This window comes from Molossus molossus, unplaced genomic scaffold (assembly GCF_014108415.1).
Source record: "Molossus molossus isolate mMolMol1 unplaced genomic scaffold, mMolMol1.p scaffold_m16_p_18, whole genome shotgun sequence".
Classification (NCBI taxonomy): Eukaryota; Metazoa; Chordata; class Mammalia; order Chiroptera; family Molossidae; genus Molossus; species Molossus molossus.
The window spans coordinates 3,883,746-3,905,596 of record NW_023425353.1 but is presented as its reverse complement, the minus strand read 5'-3'; the positions used below and the strand labels follow the sequence as shown (position 1 = coordinate 3,905,596).

The following is a 21,851-nucleotide window of genomic DNA, read 5'->3' as shown; positions in this document are numbered from 1 at the left end:
CATGTTTTAACTATAAATATATACTTAGATTATAGGCAAGATGCCCCAGAGTGTAAATCAGATACAGCTGCTAATGTGTATTGCATTTATTATGATCGATTGGATTTAATCAACAGGAAGGATTTCTTTGCAAATATTATTTTTTCTCATTTTATTTTATTTATCTATTTTTAAAAATTCTCACCCAAGGATATGTGCTTACTAATTTCACAGAGAGAGAGAAGATGGGAGAAGGAGATAGACAGAAATGTGAGAGAAAAACATTGACTGGTTTTTGTTGCCTTCCGTATACACACCCTGACTGGGGATCGAACTCGCCACTTGGGTAGGTGTCCCTGAGCAAAAATTGAACCCTCGATCTTTTGGTGCATGGGACAGTGCTCCAAACACCTGAGCCACACCGGCTGGGGCTAATTTTCTCATTTTAAATCCTGTCTGCTCAGTGTAACTGAAACACGATGTCTTTAGTAGAAGAGTAAGTAGTATCCTGTAAGATGCTTTAGAAGTTTGGGAATTTTGACGATTAACACAAACTATATAAGGTACTTTATGGAATACAGACTGGTTATAATTTTGCTTATTTAAATACATGGTTTCCTGTTTGACTTCTGGATATGTTTATATAGTAAAACTACAAATTAAAGACATACTTGATACACCGAGGGAGAGCAGAAGGTTCCTTGGGCTAGAATTTTTTGTCTGTAGCTGAGACAACCACTGCAAAAGCAGTTATCCAGTCAGAGTTACAGATCACCACCAACATCTTGAGTTTTTACTTACTCATTATGAATATATTATTCAAAAATTTCTCTAGGCCTTTCTGAGCTTGTATGTATTTTGAATTCATACCATCTCTTTAGATATCAGGTTTCAAAAGCAACTTCACTGTGGCTTCCAGCTTTTATTTGCCTTCCAGCTTGAAGTCCTTTGCCTGTTGGGGCTGACTTTGCATTCCCTACAGTATTCTCAAGTAGATCCTTGCTCCTTGCATCACGCTGACTGAGTACTGTTTTTTTCAGCCACTGTGCTAAGAACTTTTCACACCTACCTCATGTCATTGTCACATTACTCTATTAAATAGTTAATATTAACATCCCTATTTTACAGATGCAGAAATTAAATGACTTGCCCAAGGTAAAGCTACACATGGGTTGTCTGTACGTGAATGTCTACATTGTACCACCACACTAGGCTGTCTCCAGTGTTTTTATCTGTGGGAGAGGCATCTCAGCTTCTCACGTATTTATAAAGCACTGGGCCATTCAGAGGCTTGCTGCCCACAGCTCGAAACCACTGTCCTGGATCCTTCCCACATCTTGTAGAGATTGGAGTTTTGGTACCTCAGTCTGTCGACTTCTGGACCACTCTCCACCATAGCATGATTGCCCACAGGAAACAGTCTGTCTCTATCTTCAGCTCAGTTTTTGGAAACAAATATTTAATTTCCTAGGAACTCTAGCTGAAAAAAATATCCCTTTCTACTTCATCCCCTTCTCCAGCTGCCCCCTGGATCGTGAAGGATTTGGGCAGTAGAACCCGAGCCAAGGTGGCCTGTGGGGGCCACTTCTACTGGCTGGACATCACATTAATGTATTTCAATGTCTCAGATGACGGTGGTGGCACATGCTCTTCTTCCAGCCCCGACACCCTGAAGGATGGCAGAGACGTCCTGTATGCGTGTTTGCTTTTCAGTCTGTAATTAATTTGAAAAGGACACTGTAGTGAAAGAGAGGGCCACATATTTATCTGTAAGTGATTTAGGAGATAACCACTAAGTGGGGAGAAAAAACCCACAATTTTAAAGTCCTGAAGTAGATGTTAGTTATTATGAAGTCATATTGTGAATAACTTCGCCCCCCCTCCCAATGGTGGCGGCATTACCTTTTCCTATTTATTTACCTAGATAAGGAAAGTAAATTGCAGTTTTACTAAATTTGTCACCTGAAGAAATACTGTCAAAATGGCATCATCTCCTGAGCGGTTCCCTTTCCACCTTTGTGTTGTCTCATGAGTTGGGTTTATATTGTAGATTGTGGCCTGCTTATTGCAAATACCCTGTTGTCATTTATAGATAAGAAACAGCCTCCAATACTCCTTTAATGCAGGAACAAATATTTCTTTTAAAGTGAGCCCTGTGAGAGAGAATATCAGAGAGTTCAAGATAGTAAATTAATCTGTTGTATTGATTGTTATATTAAATAAAAGGCCAAGTTATTATTTCATGTATTCCTCTCTTCAGTTGCTTAAATTTTACTTCAGAGGGAATTTGAGATGCCTCTTTATAGATTATACTCTTATTCTCAGGACAGATTTTTCTAAACAGTTTTTTTTGGAAAAAATTAATTTTCCTCTTTGGATGTTTATATAAGGGTCTGAGCAGCTCTTTAATAATGCTGCATGAGCATTAATCAGGTTAAACTGGGGTCATCTTGGTCTGGACTGTGTTTTCCTTTCCGACGTTTAAGGGCATTTTTTGTGCCAGCTGTAGCGAGCCGCCTTCCGGAAGTTGCTGTACCATCATTGCTACTGGGAGATTTGTTCTCAGTAGTAGAAAAAAATAGAAACAGGGTGGAAGAGATAAAGGTGATTGAGTGGTACTGAACAGTTACTTGTGAAGATAGGTAGTCACTAAAAATTTCCTTTAGACGTTGCTATGAGAGTATCAAATTAGAACTGCTAGACCCAAGTCCTTGTAACTTTGTACCCAATTCTTCATGGAAGGTTAGTTGTGTTCATCAACCTCAAGGCTCCAAAGAGTATACAATTGTGTGCCCTACTTATGCCTGTTGACTACCTTCCTAGTTAATGAAATGCCACCCTCAAATTATACTTCATAGGTCCTTCCTTGATCATTTCTCATCCTCCTTCTCTCCCTCCCTTCCAGCAATATTTATTGGGCACTTGCTATATACCAGGCACTGTGAATAAAATAAATACAGAGGACCTGTCCTCAAGGGTAAAAGTCAATTAAATAAAATGATTATAAGTTGGAGTAAGTACTAGAAAAGAGAGAAACAAACATTTGCTGAGAGGGCACAAACAGAAGTGGGTGTCTCTGCCTCGGGTAAGATGGGCAGGGAAGACCTCCCTGGGGAAGAAAGTGGACCTGTAAGCCCTCCGCTGGAAGATGAGGGGTGGCCCTGGGCAGGTCCCTGGGCATGCACTGCTTCCTTCCGATCCTTCCCCAGGGGACAGGCCTGCGCATGTGGGTTGAGTTCTCTGGTGGGAGCCCCTGGAGAGCTGACCCTCTTGCACCTTCACCTTTGTCCTCCTCCAGCACTGAGCATGGCGTCTCATATGCTGGTGAGTCACAGATGTCTGATCCAGGCCTTTCCATGGCATCTTACTGTTCTCAGAACGTTAGCTTCATGGCATGTGGGGAGAAGAGGGATGTGTGGATGTGTTTGGTACTCTTGAGACTACTCTTGGAGTTTTCTAACTACTTTCATGGTACTCTATTTTTTAATTTTATTTTATTTTATTTTTTTAGGGCGAGGAGGGGAGTGGAAGAGAGAGATAGAAACATTGATGAGCGAGAACATCGATTGGCTGCCTCCTGCATGTCCCCCACTAGGGACTGGGCCCACAACCCAGGCATGTGTCCTGACCGGCAATCGAACCAGTGACCTCTTGGTGCGTGGGTCGATGCTCAACCACTGAGCCACACCAGCCAGGCCATGATACTCTTTTAATTACTTCATAATAAGGCTTTCAGTGAACATTCAAAAGACATCTATAGTATTTCCAAGTGGACATTTTTAAAGAATTAAACTGTGCAAGTAAAGACTTCTTTATTCAACAAATAAAGGGAGCTTACAGTCTTTGATGATTTCCTGCTACTCTTAGAGAGATAATCTACATAAAATATATGGTGTATAATTATATACATTGTAATATGTTCTATATTATTGGTTTCCAGGCCTGACTTCACATTAGACTTTTATGAGAATCTTTTAAAAAGTACAGAATTCCAAACCATACCTTGTGGAGTTTCATTCACTTGATTGTTTTGGGAAAAGTCTATGACATTTAGGCTTTTGAATGCTCCTGAGTTGATCTTGAGCAGGTGGCTGGGGAGAAGGGCCCCCAGGTGCTTCTGATAGGAATGCAGGTCTGGGAGCCCTGGGCTGGGATGTAAGGAAGGTGACACCTGGCAGATGCTCCGCAGCAGTGCGGAGGGGCTGGTCCCTGGGCCAGTGGAGTGTGGGCACAGCGTAAGCCCTGGGTGTGAGCGAGCGTGAGGCTGGTGAGGGGGGCTGTGAGTTCACTGAGCAGGGCAATGACCATCAAAAGAAAAGGTAGAAGAAAACTGTGTGCTTTGGGGCAATAAAACATTTGATACCCAAATAAAGTAAGAATTCTGACTGATGAAGCGGTGTTTCTACTTTGCTTCAACAGAGTTTTGGACAGGATTGCAAGTAACGCCTCTTATCTCTTCTCTAACCCCTTCAACACAGTGATTGAGCTTTTCCTTCCAACAAGATTCCGAGGCCCAAATTTAGTATCCAGAGAAAAAGTTGGCTGTCTCCAGGATGGCTGATGGCTTTACGTTCCATTTTAGTCAAGGTCGTCTCAGAAAAGGCCGGTGGAAATGCTGATGGCTCTGGTTGGTTTGCCGGAGTCTGGGTGCGGGGTAGTCATTAAGATTTGAAATGCATTAGAGTATAGGTAATATTTTTAATTGGCATTCAGTGTTTCATTTTTTTAAAAAATTCCTTTTTCTTCATTATCATATCTTAGTTTGTGTTTAAATTTAGGGTTTTTGTATTTACATAGGAGTGTGTGTCTCTGTGTGTGTGTGTGTACAAATATACATTTGCACATGCATTCAGGATCTTCATCTGGGTAGTAAAAGTGTGCACAAGAAGTTGCTTTCACATTGATTATAGAGTAATTCATTTTAAAGATATTTATTAAACACCAGCCACGGACTGTTATTCTCCTGGGTTCTAGAGACACAATGGCAAACCAAACCAGCATGGTTTCTGCTGCCCAGAAGACACTGGTTGATGATGGGGTGACTGTTCCAGCAGCAGTATTGTACCTGGGAAATGTGAGTCACAGTTCATGGGTTTTGTGGACGGTGACAGATGTGCACACTTAAGTCAACTTCAGTCCGGTTGCTGGTGGGTATTTTAGGGCTGTGTCCAGGAAGGTTCTTGAAGAGCACTGGCATGATATAAATCCTTCTAAAATTCCACTAATAAGTTAAACACATGCCTCTTAAAAGTAACTTTATTTAAATAGTATATAAATGGTCAGTGGATAGCATTCTTGGGGTGGTGGATCAGCCAGGCGATGTCATTGTCTGCACATGCCGGGGGGCACTGGGCACCATATGTCCCTCCTGGAAGAGCTGGCATCCACGCCAGCGGTTTCATGGTCCGCGTTTGAGAGCCCATGCAGTGCGTGGTAAGGCAGGGTTTCAGTTCTAAAACGTGCTCAGGTGCCTTGTACCTCAATGTGGTCACAAACAGCGCCCGAGGTGGGAGAGTCCAGCTGGGCTTTTTAAAGATAATCTCCTGAAGGTCCTGATATGGTCATTTCCTGCCCTTTGTGCTTCCCTTGGTCTTCCACTGGCTCTGTGTCTGGTAAAGGTGAATCCAGGATAACAGGCCACCACAGTCAAACCGTGAGAGCTAGCTTCTCCCCGAGAGCGTCACTGTGTCAGGGACTGTGCCAGACACATTCCATGTGCTGTCTCCTTCATTTCAAACAGGAACCTGGGCACCACTCAGCTTTCCCGGCTCAAGTGAGCGAACGGGGCGCGGACGTTTGCTCATTGCACGAGGTCCCAGAACCTGTGAGTGGTGGGATTTCCACCTGGACGAGTTGACACTGGAGCCTGTATTGTTCATTTCTCTGTGTGCTGTGCAAGAGGCAGGAGGAGAGGTGGGGAGGCCTGTGAGGGGGCAGTTGGCATCTGAGTCATCTTTTACCCCAGTACTCAGCCAGTACCCAGCATGTCGGAAATGCTCAGTAACTGTGGTTAATGAATACCATCATTGTGTTGGGGGTCGGGGTTCCCTGCCCCACCTCCATTCTTTTTACTTATTGGTCTTTAGCGTCACAGTGGTCTGCCCACTTCTGTCCACCCCTTCTCCCCTCCTGGCCCTCTCCCATAAGCCGTCCTGGCTTTCTTCCAGGACCTGCAGCAGCCAGTCTTGCCCCTTCTGCAGTTGGTTTTCAGGATGGCAGCCAGAGGGAACTTTCTAAACCTCAGATCTGAGCCCGTTGCTCCCCTCTTTACGGCCTCGCAGTGGTTCCCATTCGTCTTGGCTGGAAACCAGGTCCCCTCTTCTGCCTACCAGATCGTGCATGGTCCGGGCGCGTCGCAGCTTTGATCTCGGAGATGCCAAATTCTCTCCTCAGTCTGTCCTTCATTCACACTGGGTTTTCCTTCTAACTCCTACCTCGGGGTTTTTGCAAATGTCACACCTTCTCAGAAAACTCTTCTTCCATGCACCCCACCTTGTCCACTCAGATCTTAGCCCAGAGGTTTTGCCTTAAGGGAAATCCTTTCTGACGCTTGCATTTTAAGCTTTTCCAGCTCCCCATAGCAGCTACCACATGTATCATTATATATGTGTGTGCTTATTTAATCTGTGTCCCACTACACTGTAAACTCCAAGAATTTATACAGTGCCAAACATAATAGGTATTCCATAAATATATATTAAGCTAAGAATGAATGAATGAAAAATGAAAAAGAACCAGAAATAGCTTCTCTGAGACTCCTGGATGGATGTTTCCTATTATTAAAGGGAAGTATAAAAGAGAGAATTTCATTACATTATTGAATTTGAGATGGATTATAGTTTATAGAGATTGCATTGTTTTCCAGTCATTTACTTTGGACACACTCTTAGACATAGGGAGGTCACGTAACTTGCCCAGGGTACACAGCTGGTCACTGTCAGATATCTTTGTTCTGACGTCTGAGCTTTGTGTTGGGAGAAGACACATCTTTTCATCACTCTGCAGGACATCTCTGGTGTGTTGAGTCTGGGAGCTGCATCAACATTTGATAATGTTAGTGTTTTCATGTCATAATTTTAGTGTCTTTTAAGAACATGTATTTTTGTGTTTCTTTTTGCAAACCACTGTGTTCAGAAATTAATTGGATGAATCTAAGAATGCACAGATTTAAGGTGGCACCCATGATAAGAAGCAGCTTGCCTTTGACTCCCACTGGGACTGGGCAGGGACAGCCCTCCTTGTGTTCCTGGGGTCTGAGGGGAAGGGATGCTGTCAGCAGGAGAGCACGTACCATTTATCAAGCTCCCATTCCGAAAATGCCCGTTCACGGATGCAGAGCAGCTAGCGGTGTGTGGTGAGCTGATGCCGAGATCCCCAGCTGAGAGGGGCACGAGCAACCCCACAGCCTCCTCGATTCTGTGACTCTATTAAGTGTTAAAAATTCACCGTTATGTGAAATTATCTCTCCTTTCAAGTTCTCAAAAATGCTCAGGTGCTGCAAGCCTCGGCCGGACCTGGCCTGGGGAGGGCGAGGTGAGCATCGCGCTGGCCTGGCCGCCCTGGCTGCTGGCCGTGCAGAGCCCCGTGCAGCGTGCGGCAGCATTGCTGTCCTGCAGGCTCGGGAGGTACTGGATTAAACAGGTCTGCTGTTGCGGACAGACACCAGGCACCTTTCTAGCAGGAGCTGTGTTTGGATTGGAGTTTCCAGGGCCTTATCAGGAGCCACCCCCAGTGACACAGCCAGTGGCAGAACTAACTTTGACTTTCACTCTTCGCCAAGGGCTCGCAGAGCACCTTAGAGGAAAAGATGGAGGCGCTGCGAGTTCGGATGTTCATGCCCTGCGCCTTTGAAAGCCTGTGTCTGTAAGTGAGGCTTGTTCTGGAAATAATCCCGGGACCACTTCACAGGAGTGATTCCTTTTCAAGGGGGTGGCCAGAGAAAGGGAAGGTTTTATTGGGAGTTAAAAATACTGGAACTGTTACTCTGACTGGGGCTTAATCAGCTGGCGCTGCCCCTCTAGGAGGGGTGACAGGAAGGCGGATTCGGGGGAGGTTGCAATGCTGCTGCTTTGCATTTGGTTTAAAATGTAATGTTGGTCTGAAATGAATAATGCCCCAAAATGACTGCTTGAAAAATCTGAGAACAGATCTTGCTGGATGATTACAAGATAGAGTGTGGTCCGGCTTTGTTGTGGATTGAAAAGGATTTTCTTCAGCAAAAAGAATGTTTCATAGCAATATCTGTCAGAACTGTCCCACTGCAGACACTTAGGGTTTTTGCTTCTCCTTTTGGATTCCTGGCTGGGGAATGGTAACGGCTGTATCTCCTTTGCGTTTCTATATATTGATTTTTTCCTCTTTGGGTGGAAAACAAAACATCCAAACATCAGAATCATTACCCAGTATATGCATGTAGAACAAATATAAAAATGGAGAAATGCTAAGTGGATTATACCTCTCCACACCTTCTTCAACATTTACTTTCAGCTTTAGGTGATGAGATTAGAAAACAATACTAAAAGCTGTGCCCTACGTGAATAGGCATTCAGGCAGATCAACTTATGCAAAAGCCACCTCCGGAGCTTAATAATTATTTACTGAACGTCCCTGGGCCGTGAGAGAGGTTCTGGGTAAGTCGGAAAAGCATGATGTTCAGCAGCTTGTGAAGGTGTGTTTAAAGACGGCAAGAACCATGGAAAAATACTAAATGTAGCTGAACTATTTTGAGAATCTGATTCTTAAAAAAATATTTCCACAAATTTAAGTGTGGTTCAAGATCATCATGTTCAGTAGATATATCTTTAGAAAGTCCTACAGAAGCATTTAAAATGATTCCTAATTTCTTGTGCTATTTTTGCTGTATCGAGTTTGCTTTTATAGATTTTTTTCATGCTGTATGTCATTAAAATGGTTTAATTACTTATCTAAAAAGTAATAGAGCATTTGTATAAATAAAGTGTATATAATTATGTATTTAAAATGTCATCGTGCTAGAAATGTTTAAATTTCTGCTTCGTAATCAGATAACAGTGAGATAATAATTGCCCCTTGTGATTCATATTTCATAAGAATGTCCTTTATAACTTAATGATCTTTAAAGTATAAATTTTATATTGCTGGATGTCATGAATGGCTAAAACATGTCATTCCTGTGCAGTATAAGAACAGTGGTGATGTCACCTTTGAATGAACACTCAAATTAATTCTCAGTTTCAACTACTTTTGCTTAATGATTTTGAATTTTGTGTTCTGGCTAACTAAAACACTTGCCGTAGTAGCTGCCTCCCCGCAAACTCTCAGAATGGAATTCTTAGTGCATAGCTTTGACAAAACCTGTTCACTGAGCTGTTGCCCATTAACTTCTTTGTGCCTGTTATTTCAGGAAGGGCACACACTGTGAATTAATTGTTTCTTTTGTATTTTCCTCCAGCAAAGCAAAGAAACACCATAGCAACATTCTAAGAGTGTTCGTTTCCTAGAAAATAACTTCAGTTTTCACTAGTTGAGATGCTGAGATACTCAGAGGATGCCAGTGCAGGAATTAAAACACAGTGGACAAGAAATCATAGCCAGACTTTCCCTTATTATCTACATGAGTGTCAGCCACCATTCAGCAACACATTCGATTCTATAACTGCTCTATGACAAAGGTACTTTTTTCTGCCTCCATTTTGAAAATTACAAAATTGAGGTTTGGGCAAGTGAAGTCACATACCTGAAAACAGATAGAGCCCGATTTTCCTGGGTGTTCTGGCCCCAGCACTTATGCTTTTCTCTGTATGTTCTGTGCATTTTCATTCAAGATCCTGAGTGAATTGATATTTCTTCCTCTCCCTTTAAAAAAAAAACAACACATTTTGCCTGGCTGGTGTGGCTCAGTGGTTGAGCGTTAACCCATGCACCAAGAGGTCGCCAGTTCGATTCCTGGTCAGGACACATGCCCACGTTGTGGGCCTGATCCTCAGTGGGGGGCATGCAGGAGGCAGCCAGTCGATGTTCTCTCTCATCGATGTTTCCATCTCTCTCCCTCTCCCTTCCTCTCTCTCTCAAATCAGTAAAGATAAAATATTTAAAAATAATAATAATAAAATTTAAAAATACGTTTTTATTGATTTTTTTTAGAGAGAAAGAGATACAAACATCATTGGGAGAGAGAATCATTGATCGGCTGCCTCCTGCACGCCCCCTACTGGGGATCGAGCCTGCAACCAGGGCATGTGCCCTGAATGGGAATGGAACCGGGACCTTTCAGTCCATGGGAGGATGCTCAGTCCACTGAGCCACACCGGCGAGGCTCTTCCTTTGACTTTTTATTGATGGGTGTGTCTCTATGTCTGGAGTTGGTAGCACCACCATAACTTCATGAATTAAAAGTGAGGAGGCTGGTTCTTCAAAGTGAAATCAAGGTATTTTACCAGAGAAGTGGGACAGGATCCTGGGCAGGCATAAATAACAGGTGACCACAATAAGTCATTACCTCTAATTTGTAAGGCTGGGTCCTACACCTGGACAGGTGCGCCCACTGAGTACTTCTCAGATTCTGATTTGTGCTTTTGTCTTGATTTCACACAGTATTGCGAACTTTGTTGATATGTAGTAAGTGTTAAGTGATGGCAGGGTAAGGCTTTTGAGTCTTCCCTGGCTTGTTAAGATGTTGCCTAGACAATACACAGTGTACCGTCAGCCTGGGGCGCTTATTTGAGTAAGGATGGAAGGGCTTCTGTCTTTGAAAAGACCCTTGCAATTACTTTCACACTGATGTGTGAGTTCTATCTTTAGATTGTCCAAGTTTGGGATAAAAAGTTCTCTTTTTAAAAATACTCTAGGTGGGGTATCATGCCATGCCGTGTTGGTTACACACACCTCGCAGGGGATGGGTTTTCGGGGCCCGCTAAAGCATGGCAGCTGGGTGTGAGTGGGATGCCCCGGTCTCGTCGAAGGACGCTGCTGTGAAGGACAGAGACCTGAGTGTGGGCCACTGCAGCCCCATCTACTTCAGCACTGCCGGGTGGTCTGACTCCTGGGGACAGTTCTGGAAGGGAATGGGGTGCTAAGAGTAGCCACACCAGAGTGCGCCTGTGGGAAATGGAGGGCAGTGTGGTCTCCAGGTGAGGAAGTGGCACCCTCAGGTCCTTGGCTCACAGTGTTTTCTAGTAGGAGCTTGACATTCTCCTTAGCTCAAGTGCAGAGAAGTGAGGAGCTCTGTGGGAGTGGGAGCATGGCCAGCTTAACCAAATCTGGTGGTGAGAACCGCCTGGAAGAACACTGTGCATACACTACTGAGGTCTCAAATATTTTGGTCATCACTCCTAGTTAAAGAATTTTTTTCAAGCAAATTGTCTCAACATATTTTTTTTTTATTTTATAAATTGTGTACAAGTGCCATGGGACTAATGTTATATTATATACCATGTACAAAATTAGAAAGTAAAAATGATAAAATGTATATATAATTTTTTTTCCTGTACCCTAGGGTATCACTCTCTTGCACCCTCTTTTGAAGAATATTGGTGTAGTCGGAGCGTTATTAAGGTTCTCTTGATTTTGAGCTAATCAGTTATTGAGATTACTCTTAATGGTACCCACTGAAGGTCCAGCTTAAGAAATATTGATCTTAAATAGATATTGAGAGCCTCTAATTTTTATCAGCTAATTGAGGTCTAGATATTAAACAGTGAAGATTTCAAATTTTAATTTATATATCGTTGCTAGTGCTTAGTTTTTAGTGTGTTTTCCTCTTTCTTTGTAATGGGAGGTGCAGAGCCCCAGAAGACGGGAGTTCTGTGCCCTTTGGACATCACGAGGGATCTCTGTGCAGCAGAACGGGACTGGGAAGCAGTCAAATGTGTGTTGGGAAGACTAGCTCTACTTTGCAAGCCCTTTGCATCTTTTCTTCCCCAGAAACCTGGAGTATTTACTGTTTGCGCTGGTAATATTACTCAGCTATTTTAAGTACAAATGATAGTTTCTTATTTCAATTTCAGTATTTTCTTATCGGTACTTGCTTCCACTGTCCATGGTGAAAAAGCCGTTCTTACATTTACAAAGGGATTGCTTTGGAAGGACGGGAGGACGTGCTGGTCACGGAAGTGTCCGAGCGCCGTCGGAAAGACGTTCACCAGCTCCCCTCGGCAGCTTGTGCGCGTGGAGCCCTTTCAGAAGACTCCTCAGGACTTCTCGCAGCTGACAGCCAGCTGGCTGGGGCAGTCCCTGCACACTCAGCCCATATGCTCCCTGTAGTTATGATAAAGTACTTACGTTGTAACCACAGAGATGCACTGGCCATTTCTGCACTGATGTTCTTGTCTACCTGAGTTCCTGGCCATTGGCAGGGCTGGCCGGGCCTCCCTATTCCCCGCATTGATTCTGTTCTATATTGGAAGGACTTTTCAGAGCTCCTGTCGGGCCCTGGGGGGAGTGGAATGTGAATTACCTCAGCCTTGGACGAAGTGCCCTGGTCTAAGAATCGGAGATGTGGTTCATGTCCAGCTGCAACTACGCAGCTGGTGATCTTGGGCGTTTGTTCATTTCCGAACATTGCTAGGCTTCAGAATCAACTGCGGACTTTTTAAAAAAGATTTTTAAATCGATTTTTAGAAAGAAAGAGGGAGACAGAGAGAGAGAGAGAGAGAGACATTGATGTGAGAGGGAAACATTGATTGGCTGCCTCTTGCATGCCCCCTCCCGGGAATCAAGCCACAACCAGGGCATGTGCCCTGCTAGGGAATCAAACTAGCAAACCTTCAGTGCACAGGATAATGCCCAGCCAACCGGCCAGAGCAACCGCAGAATTTTTGTAGACTTACTGATTCCTGGGACTTACCTAAAATGAAATCAATTTCTGAGGCTAGAGACCAGGCATTTGATTTTAGACAGCACAGCCAGCTGATTGTGTGACAGCCAGCCTTGTGCATCTGGAAGCCCTGGGGCTTAACCTTTCCAGGACGTAGCTGTATCGCTTGTACTTCAGGAAGCTAATGTGATGGTACCTTTCCCGGGCTGAGTCACAGTGTGCCCGGTGCAGGCAGAGGCTAGGCTTGGAGCTCTGTCAACGGGATGATTATAATGAATATTAATTTTTCCTGGAGAAGAATACCAGGATTTTTACTTTATGACTCATGCGCTATTACAGGGTAAATTATCTTCTCTTTTCACCCCTGAAAAACTTTGTCAAGTTCTCTGAATTAAACCTTGCCTGAGCCTTCAGAGAGGACTCTGCTGTGGTCCAGGCTTGCAGGGAGGCTCATGCAGAATTTGCTTCCTTGCATCAGGAAAGAAGTGGCATGTGCATAACTTAATATCATTTTTTTTTACTAATTTTGAACTCTGTTCCCATTTATTGGACTAGATTTCAGTCATGTGCTTAGATTTTTAAAATTTAATTTATTGGGGTGACATTGGTTTACAAAAACACAGGTGTCGAGTGTACAACAGAAAACCGGGACCGCTCGGCGGGCTGGTGCTCCGCCCCCGCGGGCAGTGCCAGGCTGCCTTCTGGGCAGCGTGCTGCCCGGTGAGCGCACTGCTCGCTGTCACGTCTCGCAGGTCCTAGTCAGTCCACAGTGCTAACGGACACAGGCATCAAACACTCCTCACGAGTGAGAAGACTCGAAGCTCAGAACTGGCTAACTTGGCCACAGTTACAGCGTAGGGAATGGCAGCGCTTGATCCTGTGCGAGGACATGAAGAGAGGAGATGCACTGAAGAGGCCATCAGCTCCTTCAGCCCAGACCAGGTTCCATCCGACTCGTTGCCTACCTTCGGCCACTCGGTGTGGAGACCAGAGACTGCCTCAGGCCCAGTCGGGTGGGGGGGAGTGGTCCTGCAGGGGTGTGGGTGCTGGGCCAATGGGTTTAATGGATTTTCTGATGTTGTTAATGAAGGCAGGAATTAACTGTTTGAATTTAGACTATACCAGACCGTTGGAGCACTGTCTGCCTGTGGCTGGTGGGCTCACGTGGCAGCTGCGGGTGGAGCACTGGGACTTGGCTGACACTGGCCACTCCATCAACACAGTGCCTTTGCGAGGAGCACTTCGGAGCGGCTTCGTACAGATCCCTGCTCGAAATGAGCCGCCAGAGAAAGACAAGTGTCACTTGGTCTCACTTATATGTGGAATCTAATGAACGAAATAAAAGGGTGAACAAAATAGATCCAGAGACATGGAAGTAGGGAACAGACTGCGGAATCTCAGAGAGAAGGGGCCCGGGGGAGGGGCAGGAAGAGCTAAGCCAAAGAACTTACGTGCACATATGCCCAGCCAATGGGCACAGACAGTAGTGTGGTGAAGGCCTAAGGAGGGTAGTGGGGAGGAGGGGTCCATGAGGCAAAATGGGGGAACACCTGTAATAATCTCAACAATAAAACTGAATTTAAGCCCTGGCCAATTTGGTTCAGCGGTTAGAGCATTGGCCTGAGGTCCAGAGAGACCCGGGTTCGGTTCCCGCTAAGGGCACGTACCTCGGTTGCAGTTTGTCCCCGGCCCTGGTTGGGTCGTGTGGGTGGCAGCCACTCGATGTGTACCTTTCACGTCGATGTATCTCTCTCTTTCTCTCTCTTCCTCCCACTCTACCTGAACAAAAAAATGGAAAATGTCCTCGGGTGAGGATAAAAAAAAAAAAAAAAAAAAAAAAAAAATCACTGCTCACCAGTGACTGAACTAGAATTTGAGCCCGGCTGCTGGAGGTACCGGAGTCATTGTTCAGCAATGCCTGTTCTCAGGGCAGCCGTGCGTCTGGCGTCAGTGGTTCAGATACGTGTCAGTAAAGGCTTTTCCCTCTCCAGCTGGCTTTCACAGAGTGATTTCTTGTGGTGAGATCTATACTTTCCCATATGGAACTAGATAGCAGTCAGATAATCTGGATAATTGACTTAATTTTAAGGTCTCTCATAAAAATTATATGTCCATGGCTTTAACCTTTATGAGATTAGAGACCAGGTAGTCCCAGCACCTTGCACAGAGGAAACACTCAGTAACTATTTGTTGAATAAATGACCTTTCCATGATCTGATTAAAAGGAATCAGACTCATGGAATTAGGATTATCTAAAACAGATGGAGCTTCTTCAGCCCTGGATGAGTTCAGTTAGCTTCTGAAATTAAATGCATTCAGACAGCTCCTTGCTCCATCAGTGGCTTCAGGTTCTCATTTTAAAAATACACTTTGTGGTCACTTGTAATGTTCTCACCTCAATTATGAGTTTAAAACATTATGCTCATTTGTCTTGCTAACATTTAGACGTGTGGATATCTTCATTTTGATCTGTAAGGTGATTACAGATTCAGTTATTTCTCAGAGAAAGGGATGTTTAAAAGATTGAGAGTAAAGCTGAGACTCTGGGATTATGTTAATGACTGAGAAATGCCTGCAGGGAGTGTGTGCAGCGAAGTGACTACAATCTTCCTTTGCACTTTGTTTTTGGAAGATCAGTTAATAATGTCAATTAGTGAGCTCTGCTAGATTTACGTGAGTGGCGTTTTCTTTTATTTATATGGATCTACTGTCTAAATATGTATTTTTTTCTGATTGGATATTTCAGTAAATACTTTAAATGATATTGTTATCAACTTTGGAGTCCGAAGCCTTTATGTGGTTGCTAACTCGTAATTTTAATTCAAGGTGTCTCAAGAATGCTTTACTGTTAATTGGATAGATTTTCCCCCAGTATCACAGCCCATGGCTTGTCCTGAGCAGCTAATTAGTGCGATTATTCCACAGCTGCATTTGCTAGGGCACCAAGGTTTGCTCCGTTTTCATCAAAAGGATCAGCCTCTCTAGAAACATTTTAGCCTGACAGGCTTTGAATATTAAGACCTTTTATTGTTTGTTTATTTATTTATGTATTTATTTTAATAGTACCTCTACCCCTGCCCTTCTTTTCTTCATTTAGGAAAGTAATTTTACCTTTGATGGTCTTTTAGTAGATCTTTGCCAGGTAAATAGATTACCTTGGGTAATGGCTACTTTCATGATGCAGATAAGTTCATAGTGTTACAGCCATAAGCAGGGTAGCAACATTGTTCAATCTACGTGTGTCTGTAGAAAAAGAGCGTTGAGTTGTTCTGGGAACCTGAAGACTTCCAAGGGAACCAGTGTGCTGGAGACAGTCACTGTGTTCCTGTCTTTTTGTCTATCATGGATCTGGTCTCCTTTTCCAGCCAAATGGTGACTTTGATCACTCAAGTCATTTTCTCGTGTTCCTAAATTAGCAGCATATATTCTGCCATTGAGAAAAATCATTATGGCTTTATTTAGCTTAGGAGGAAAAAGACTAAAATAGAGATTTACCTATAGTTCCTCTCCCATTCTGGCAACTAGGGCCGTCGTTCTGTAGCCCTGCAGGCCACGTGTGTCTGTGAGCATGCACACACTTACTTATTTAAAATTAGAATGTAAATTCATGTTTAATAGTACTGTTTAATGGACTCTTATTACATGCATTTTCCACTTTTCTCTGTAGTCTGTATTTTAAAAAATACTGTATTATCAAATCTGTATTATCATGTCTGTATTATGGTTCACTTTCTATTTATTTAAAAAAAATTTTTCTTTGTTTATTTTTATTTATTTATTTATTTATTTATTTATTTTTTTATCCTCACCCGAGGACATTTTTCCATTTTTTGTACAGACAGAGTAGGAGGGAGAGAGAGGAAGAGAGAGAGAGGGAAACATCGATGTGAAAGGGACACATCGAGTGGCTGCCACCCGCACGACCAACCAGGGCCGGGGACAAACTGCAACCGAGGTACGTGCCCTTAGCGGGAACCGAACCCGGGTCTCTCTGGACCGCAGGCGGACGCTCTAACCGCTGAGCCAAACCGGCCAGGGCTCTTTGTTTATTTTTAGAGAGAGAGAAAGGGAGAGGGAGAGAGAGATAGAAACATCTATGAGAGAGAACATCGATTGGCTGCCTCCTGCATGCCCCCCACTGGGGATCAGTCCCACCACCTGGGCATGTGCCCTGACTGGGAATTGAACCAGAGACCTCTTGATGTATGGGTCAATGCTCAACCATTGAGCCACACCCGCTGGGATGGTTCACTTTTTAAAACCTGTTTCCCCAGGACTATTTTTTTTTACTACAAATTTGTACTTCTCAATCACTTCACCTTTTTTTTTTTTCAATCCTCACTGGAGGATGTTTTTCATTTAATTTTTTATTAAGTTTTAGAGAGAGAAGGGAAGGAAGAGGGAGAGAGAGAGAAAGTGTGTGTGAGCGAGAAACATCGATGTGAGAGAGAAACATTGATAAGTTGCCTCTGGTACATGCACTGACCAAGGATTGACTGGGGATTGAACCTTCAACCTGGGTATGTGCTCTAACTGGGAATCAAACACAAAGTCCTTCAGTGCACAGGGTGATGGTGCTCCAACCAACTGAGCCACACTGGCCAGGGCTATCCCTTCCCCCTTTAACCCAATCCCCCAAGCTCCCTCCCTTCCGGCAACCATATGTTCTCTGTGTCTGTGAGTCCGTTTCCGTTTTGTTTTGTTCTTTAGATTCTACATATAAATTAAATTATATGGTATTTGTATTTCTCTGACTGACTTGTTCGGTCCATTCATACTATTGCAAATGGTGAGGTATATGATTGTCTAACCACTGTGCTGTGCACCTGGAACTAACACAAAATAATATTGAATATAAGCTGTAACTGAAAAATTAAAATTAAAAAAATGAAATGAAATAAAATAAGTAAAAAATAAAGTATGCCTTAAAAGAATGGATAAAAATAAGTTTATTATGCTGTGTGGTTTTATTCAGAGCAATAAATATATTTCTCTACCATTTTTAATGGCTGCACAGTGTTACATTATATGGACCTACCACTGTTCACTGGAGCTAGTGTGAGTTCTGTGATGTAGTTTTTCTGGGCGTGTGGGCAGGGGATGCAGAGTCTGAGGGGTTCATGAGGATGGTCAATCATTTAAAGCTTTATTTGTTTTTTGTTAGAGCTGAAGACTATACTGGAGTTATGCTCCAAAACGGTGCTTCCCTGGAAGAGTGACTTACATAGCAGTGGATATTTTCTCAAATGTTACCTTGTCTCCATTTCCTGGGGCTAAGATTTTGTATTCTTTGTCTTAAACATACTTTTTAGAAAAGTATATTGCTAGAAATAAAAAGGTAATTTTCTACATAGTAATAGCAACAGCAGCTGTTTATTGAAGCATGGTACTCATTGTACTGGGGGGGTTTCATGCATTATTTTATTATTTTATCTAATCCTCACAAATCCTTTTGAGCTAGGGCTTTAGAATATAATGATGCAGTAGAAATTTAACAAAACACCCCCACTTTGATAAGTGGATAATTGGGCAAAAACTGTTGTCATTCTTCTTTTCTGAATGTGTTCATAGCTGCTAATGTCATAGAACTGGGAAGATAAGCGATTGAAACCATACTCAGGAAAATTAGAAAGTCTTGTCTTCTTCATTTATGACTAGTGTCTAAGCCTCTAAAATATGTTTTTATTGATTTTTTTAAAAGAGAGAGGAAGGGAGAGAGAAAGAGAAATATCAGTGTGAGAGAGAAACATTGATTGGCTGCCTCCTGCACGCCCCCTACTGGGGATCAAGCCCACAGCCCGGGCATGTGCCCTGACCAGGAATCGAACTGGGACCTCTCAGTCCACGGGACGGTGCTCAATCCATGAGCCACACTGGCCAGGCATGTCTAAGCATTTTAAATAATTTTGGGGAGACTAAGTCCCAGCCATGGGAAGCAGGCTTCATGGGTAACTTGCAGAGTGGGTATAGGAGAGGGCATGCCAAAATGAACCAGAGGAGAAGACAACCAGGTGGAAAAGAATTGGATGTCAAACCAGCTTGTCCTTTGCCCCCTTTTCCAAAGGCTGAGGTTGAGTGCAGTGCGGATATTATCCTCCAAATACTTCTTTCATTAATGATTTTTACTTCCCATACCTTAGAAAAATTTCCCCATTGACAAAATACATCTTTTCTTTAGAGTACCCCATGTTAGTAAACATTTTAGATGTCTTGAAGGAGTTGGGATAACATGTAGGAGTAGTTACTATATTAGAATCAGTTATAAAAAAGCAAATCAGGCGATTCACTTTTGAATGTGGACATCTGGGTGCCACTGCATGCGTTGCTTCATGGCCCTGTGTGTGGGGTGCTGTCTTTGGTGATGGTGAATATGAAATGTCAGAAGAGAACCCAGTTTAAGCCACATGCCCAGATGTAATCAGGATGACTGATTTTAATTCGACTGCTCAGACTTCAGGGCTGTCACTACTTGATTCTCAGTTATGTGGAGACTATTGTGCAACTTGATTGCATTTGCACAGGCTCATTTCATAGTTTGCTGCAATTTAGGATACCCCAAAATGCAAACGAAAGGTCTCATTAAGAAGCTAAAGTGTGTTTTTTGGTTTTCCCACAGCAGTTCCGAGGAGCATCCTGGGGCCTCCAAGCCTCCGATAAGCTCCTCCAGTATGACATCACGCATCTTGCTACGCCAGCAACTCATGCGTGAGCAGATGCAGGAGCAGGAGCGCAGGGAGCAGCAGCAGAAGCTGCAGGCGGCCCAGTTCATGCAACAGAGAGTGCCTGTGAGTCAGACACCAGCCATAAACGTCAGCGTGCCCACCACCCTTTCCTCTGCCACGCAGGTGCCGATGGAAGTCCTTAAGGTACGTGAATTGCTCTTGTTGGTTGGACCAAGCCCTCTGCCAAACCAGCATTTTCCATTTTCTAGGTGTTTTATTTATCTGCATGTGTATGTGTTTATCCTGTCTACCTGGCTGAATCATGTTCGTCATTGCCAACCCCACTGGTTCCTCCATGGGTTTGTATTTTACAAGACAGCTGCAAACTCCTGTAAACTTAGTGGCGCCCTCACTTACTGGGGGGAGAGGGATGTTCCCTGAGAAACCACAAGCAGGAATAGGTGTCTGCTGTAGCGATATCTTTCCATCTGTCTTTGGGAGACTTTCAGAATGTACAAGTTATCTAAAATGAGCCTCTTTGAATAACTTACATACATTTCCCCCCAATACATTCCATGGCCATTCTTTAATTTTCTTCTTTATTTAGTAAATAATCTTGGCCATAGAACCCGACTCTTTTTGCAGATATAACACCAACGAAGAGCTTCCTACGCTTTAACAACCAGAGTGCATGACCCTTTAACCGAAGTGAGTTGTCTGCTGTGGGTCTTTGATTCCTTGCTGGAGTGGAGACTGCAGCAGCCTGTTAGTGTCATTCGATCAGGGACATACAGCTTCCTAATTACAGGGAAAATTATAACATCTGAGAACAGACTTCCATCCCACGCACGTGTCCCCCACATCACATGGGGAGATACTTTTAGTTTAAAGACAAACTTTCCAGCTCTTAAATATGACCGATGGAAGGAAAGAGAGAGAAGTTCCCTGACTTAAAAAGTTTTAGCCCATTCACTAATTGATTCATTCTGGAGAGTCCTGAGTGTTGCTGTTCATTAAACAATGTGAACTTTACACACCGGTGATTCATGGCTGTTTCTGCTTTCATTTGTGTGGTCAAAAAACATCTCCCACTATTTAAAGTTTACTGTTAAAGCAGATAAAGGGGTGATGTGTTATAATCGGAAATCAGTATGTGATCCTTACTAGGAGGTAGGAAAAAGATTCTTTAAAAATAAGTTTAAAGTCAATTGTTTTATATTTGCAAAGACTTTTTTAAATGTAGTGATGAAATAATAAAACTCTTTAATGGAAAAAAGCAAACAATTAAAATTCTGTTAAAGCAAAAAAGACCCAAATAGTTTAGCATAAAATAAAATGTTACTCCAATGTGATTGAAGTTCTGGATATTGCCTCGATTAATAGATGTTTTATCTCCACCCCGCCCCATCCCCCTAACTAAAAGCAGGATTTTCTCTTGGGAATAGATTATATATTAAATCTTCCTGTTCTGCTTGGGTGAAGATTGACAGTCACTAAGTTTTTATAGATTTAAGATTTAAGACAAATTGTTGTACACTGTTCACAGAAATAATAATTGTTTTGTCTATATTTTAGATTGTTTAAAGTTGTATGAATTAGTAATAAAATGTGGAGAAATATGTCTATTTTATTGACTCTAGTAGTTGACTTTTTAGATCTGAGAAACAAATCTTAGAATAGATAACATGGGCTCGTGCTAGTAGTAATTTCTGCTCAATTTAAAGGTAATGTTTGATATTATATCAAAGTAATTAATTGAAATAAATATTCCTTTTAAGGATATTACATCCCATGGTGGGTAAATTATCCAAATGCAAATGTGTTAAACCATTTCCATCTCATCTTAAAAATAGACATCATTCCTAAATGTTTTTGTTATTTAAAATGTTATTTTAAAAATGATTAAAATTAAAATTTTTACTAAATGGTTTGAATAACGTACTCATTTTCCTCAGCTGTTGCAGTTCCCTGGTAATCCTGGCTTGAGCTGCAGTCCCACTGAGGTGTCCCAGAAAAATGTCCAAAGTTAAAGCATGAACACATTATTGGAACTGGGAGACTTAATCTAACTAAAAATGAGCAATTTGCACATTTATATTTCATGCTGGATATAGTTGATCTCTAACATGTGCATTTTTATACTTTGGTTGTATAAAGTAGTAGAGTGTGTTGTGTGAACGAAGAACAAGAACTGTTGGCATAGCAGCGAGGACGGCTTGATCGCTGTCCAGACAGATTTTCGTAACCTTAAGTGAAAGACCAAATAAAAACAGATCACTTCATGCGACATTCTAAGAAATTTAAATAACATTTTTAAGGAGAGTATCATATAAGTGATTGCTTCAGATACTTAAATATTTGGTTCTTTATAAAAATAGTTTATATATTTTTAAAAGTTTCATGTATAAAATATTATG

The 21,851-nt window shown here is 42.6% G+C and overlaps 1 protein-coding gene across 2 annotated transcripts in view; it reads left to right on the top strand.

The window, feature by feature from the left end:
• MITF (melanocyte inducing transcription factor) overlaps positions 1 to 21,851 on the top strand; it is a 241,209-nt gene that overhangs the window by 130,091 nt on the left and 89,267 nt on the right. For both annotated transcript variants that reach the window (XM_036267111.1, XM_036267112.1), the window contains exon 2: positions 19,389 to 19,638. In XM_036267111.1, the coding sequence (XP_036123004.1) occupies positions 19,389 to 19,638 (250 nt within the window). The remainder of the gene's footprint in view (positions 1 to 19,388; positions 19,639 to 21,851) is intronic.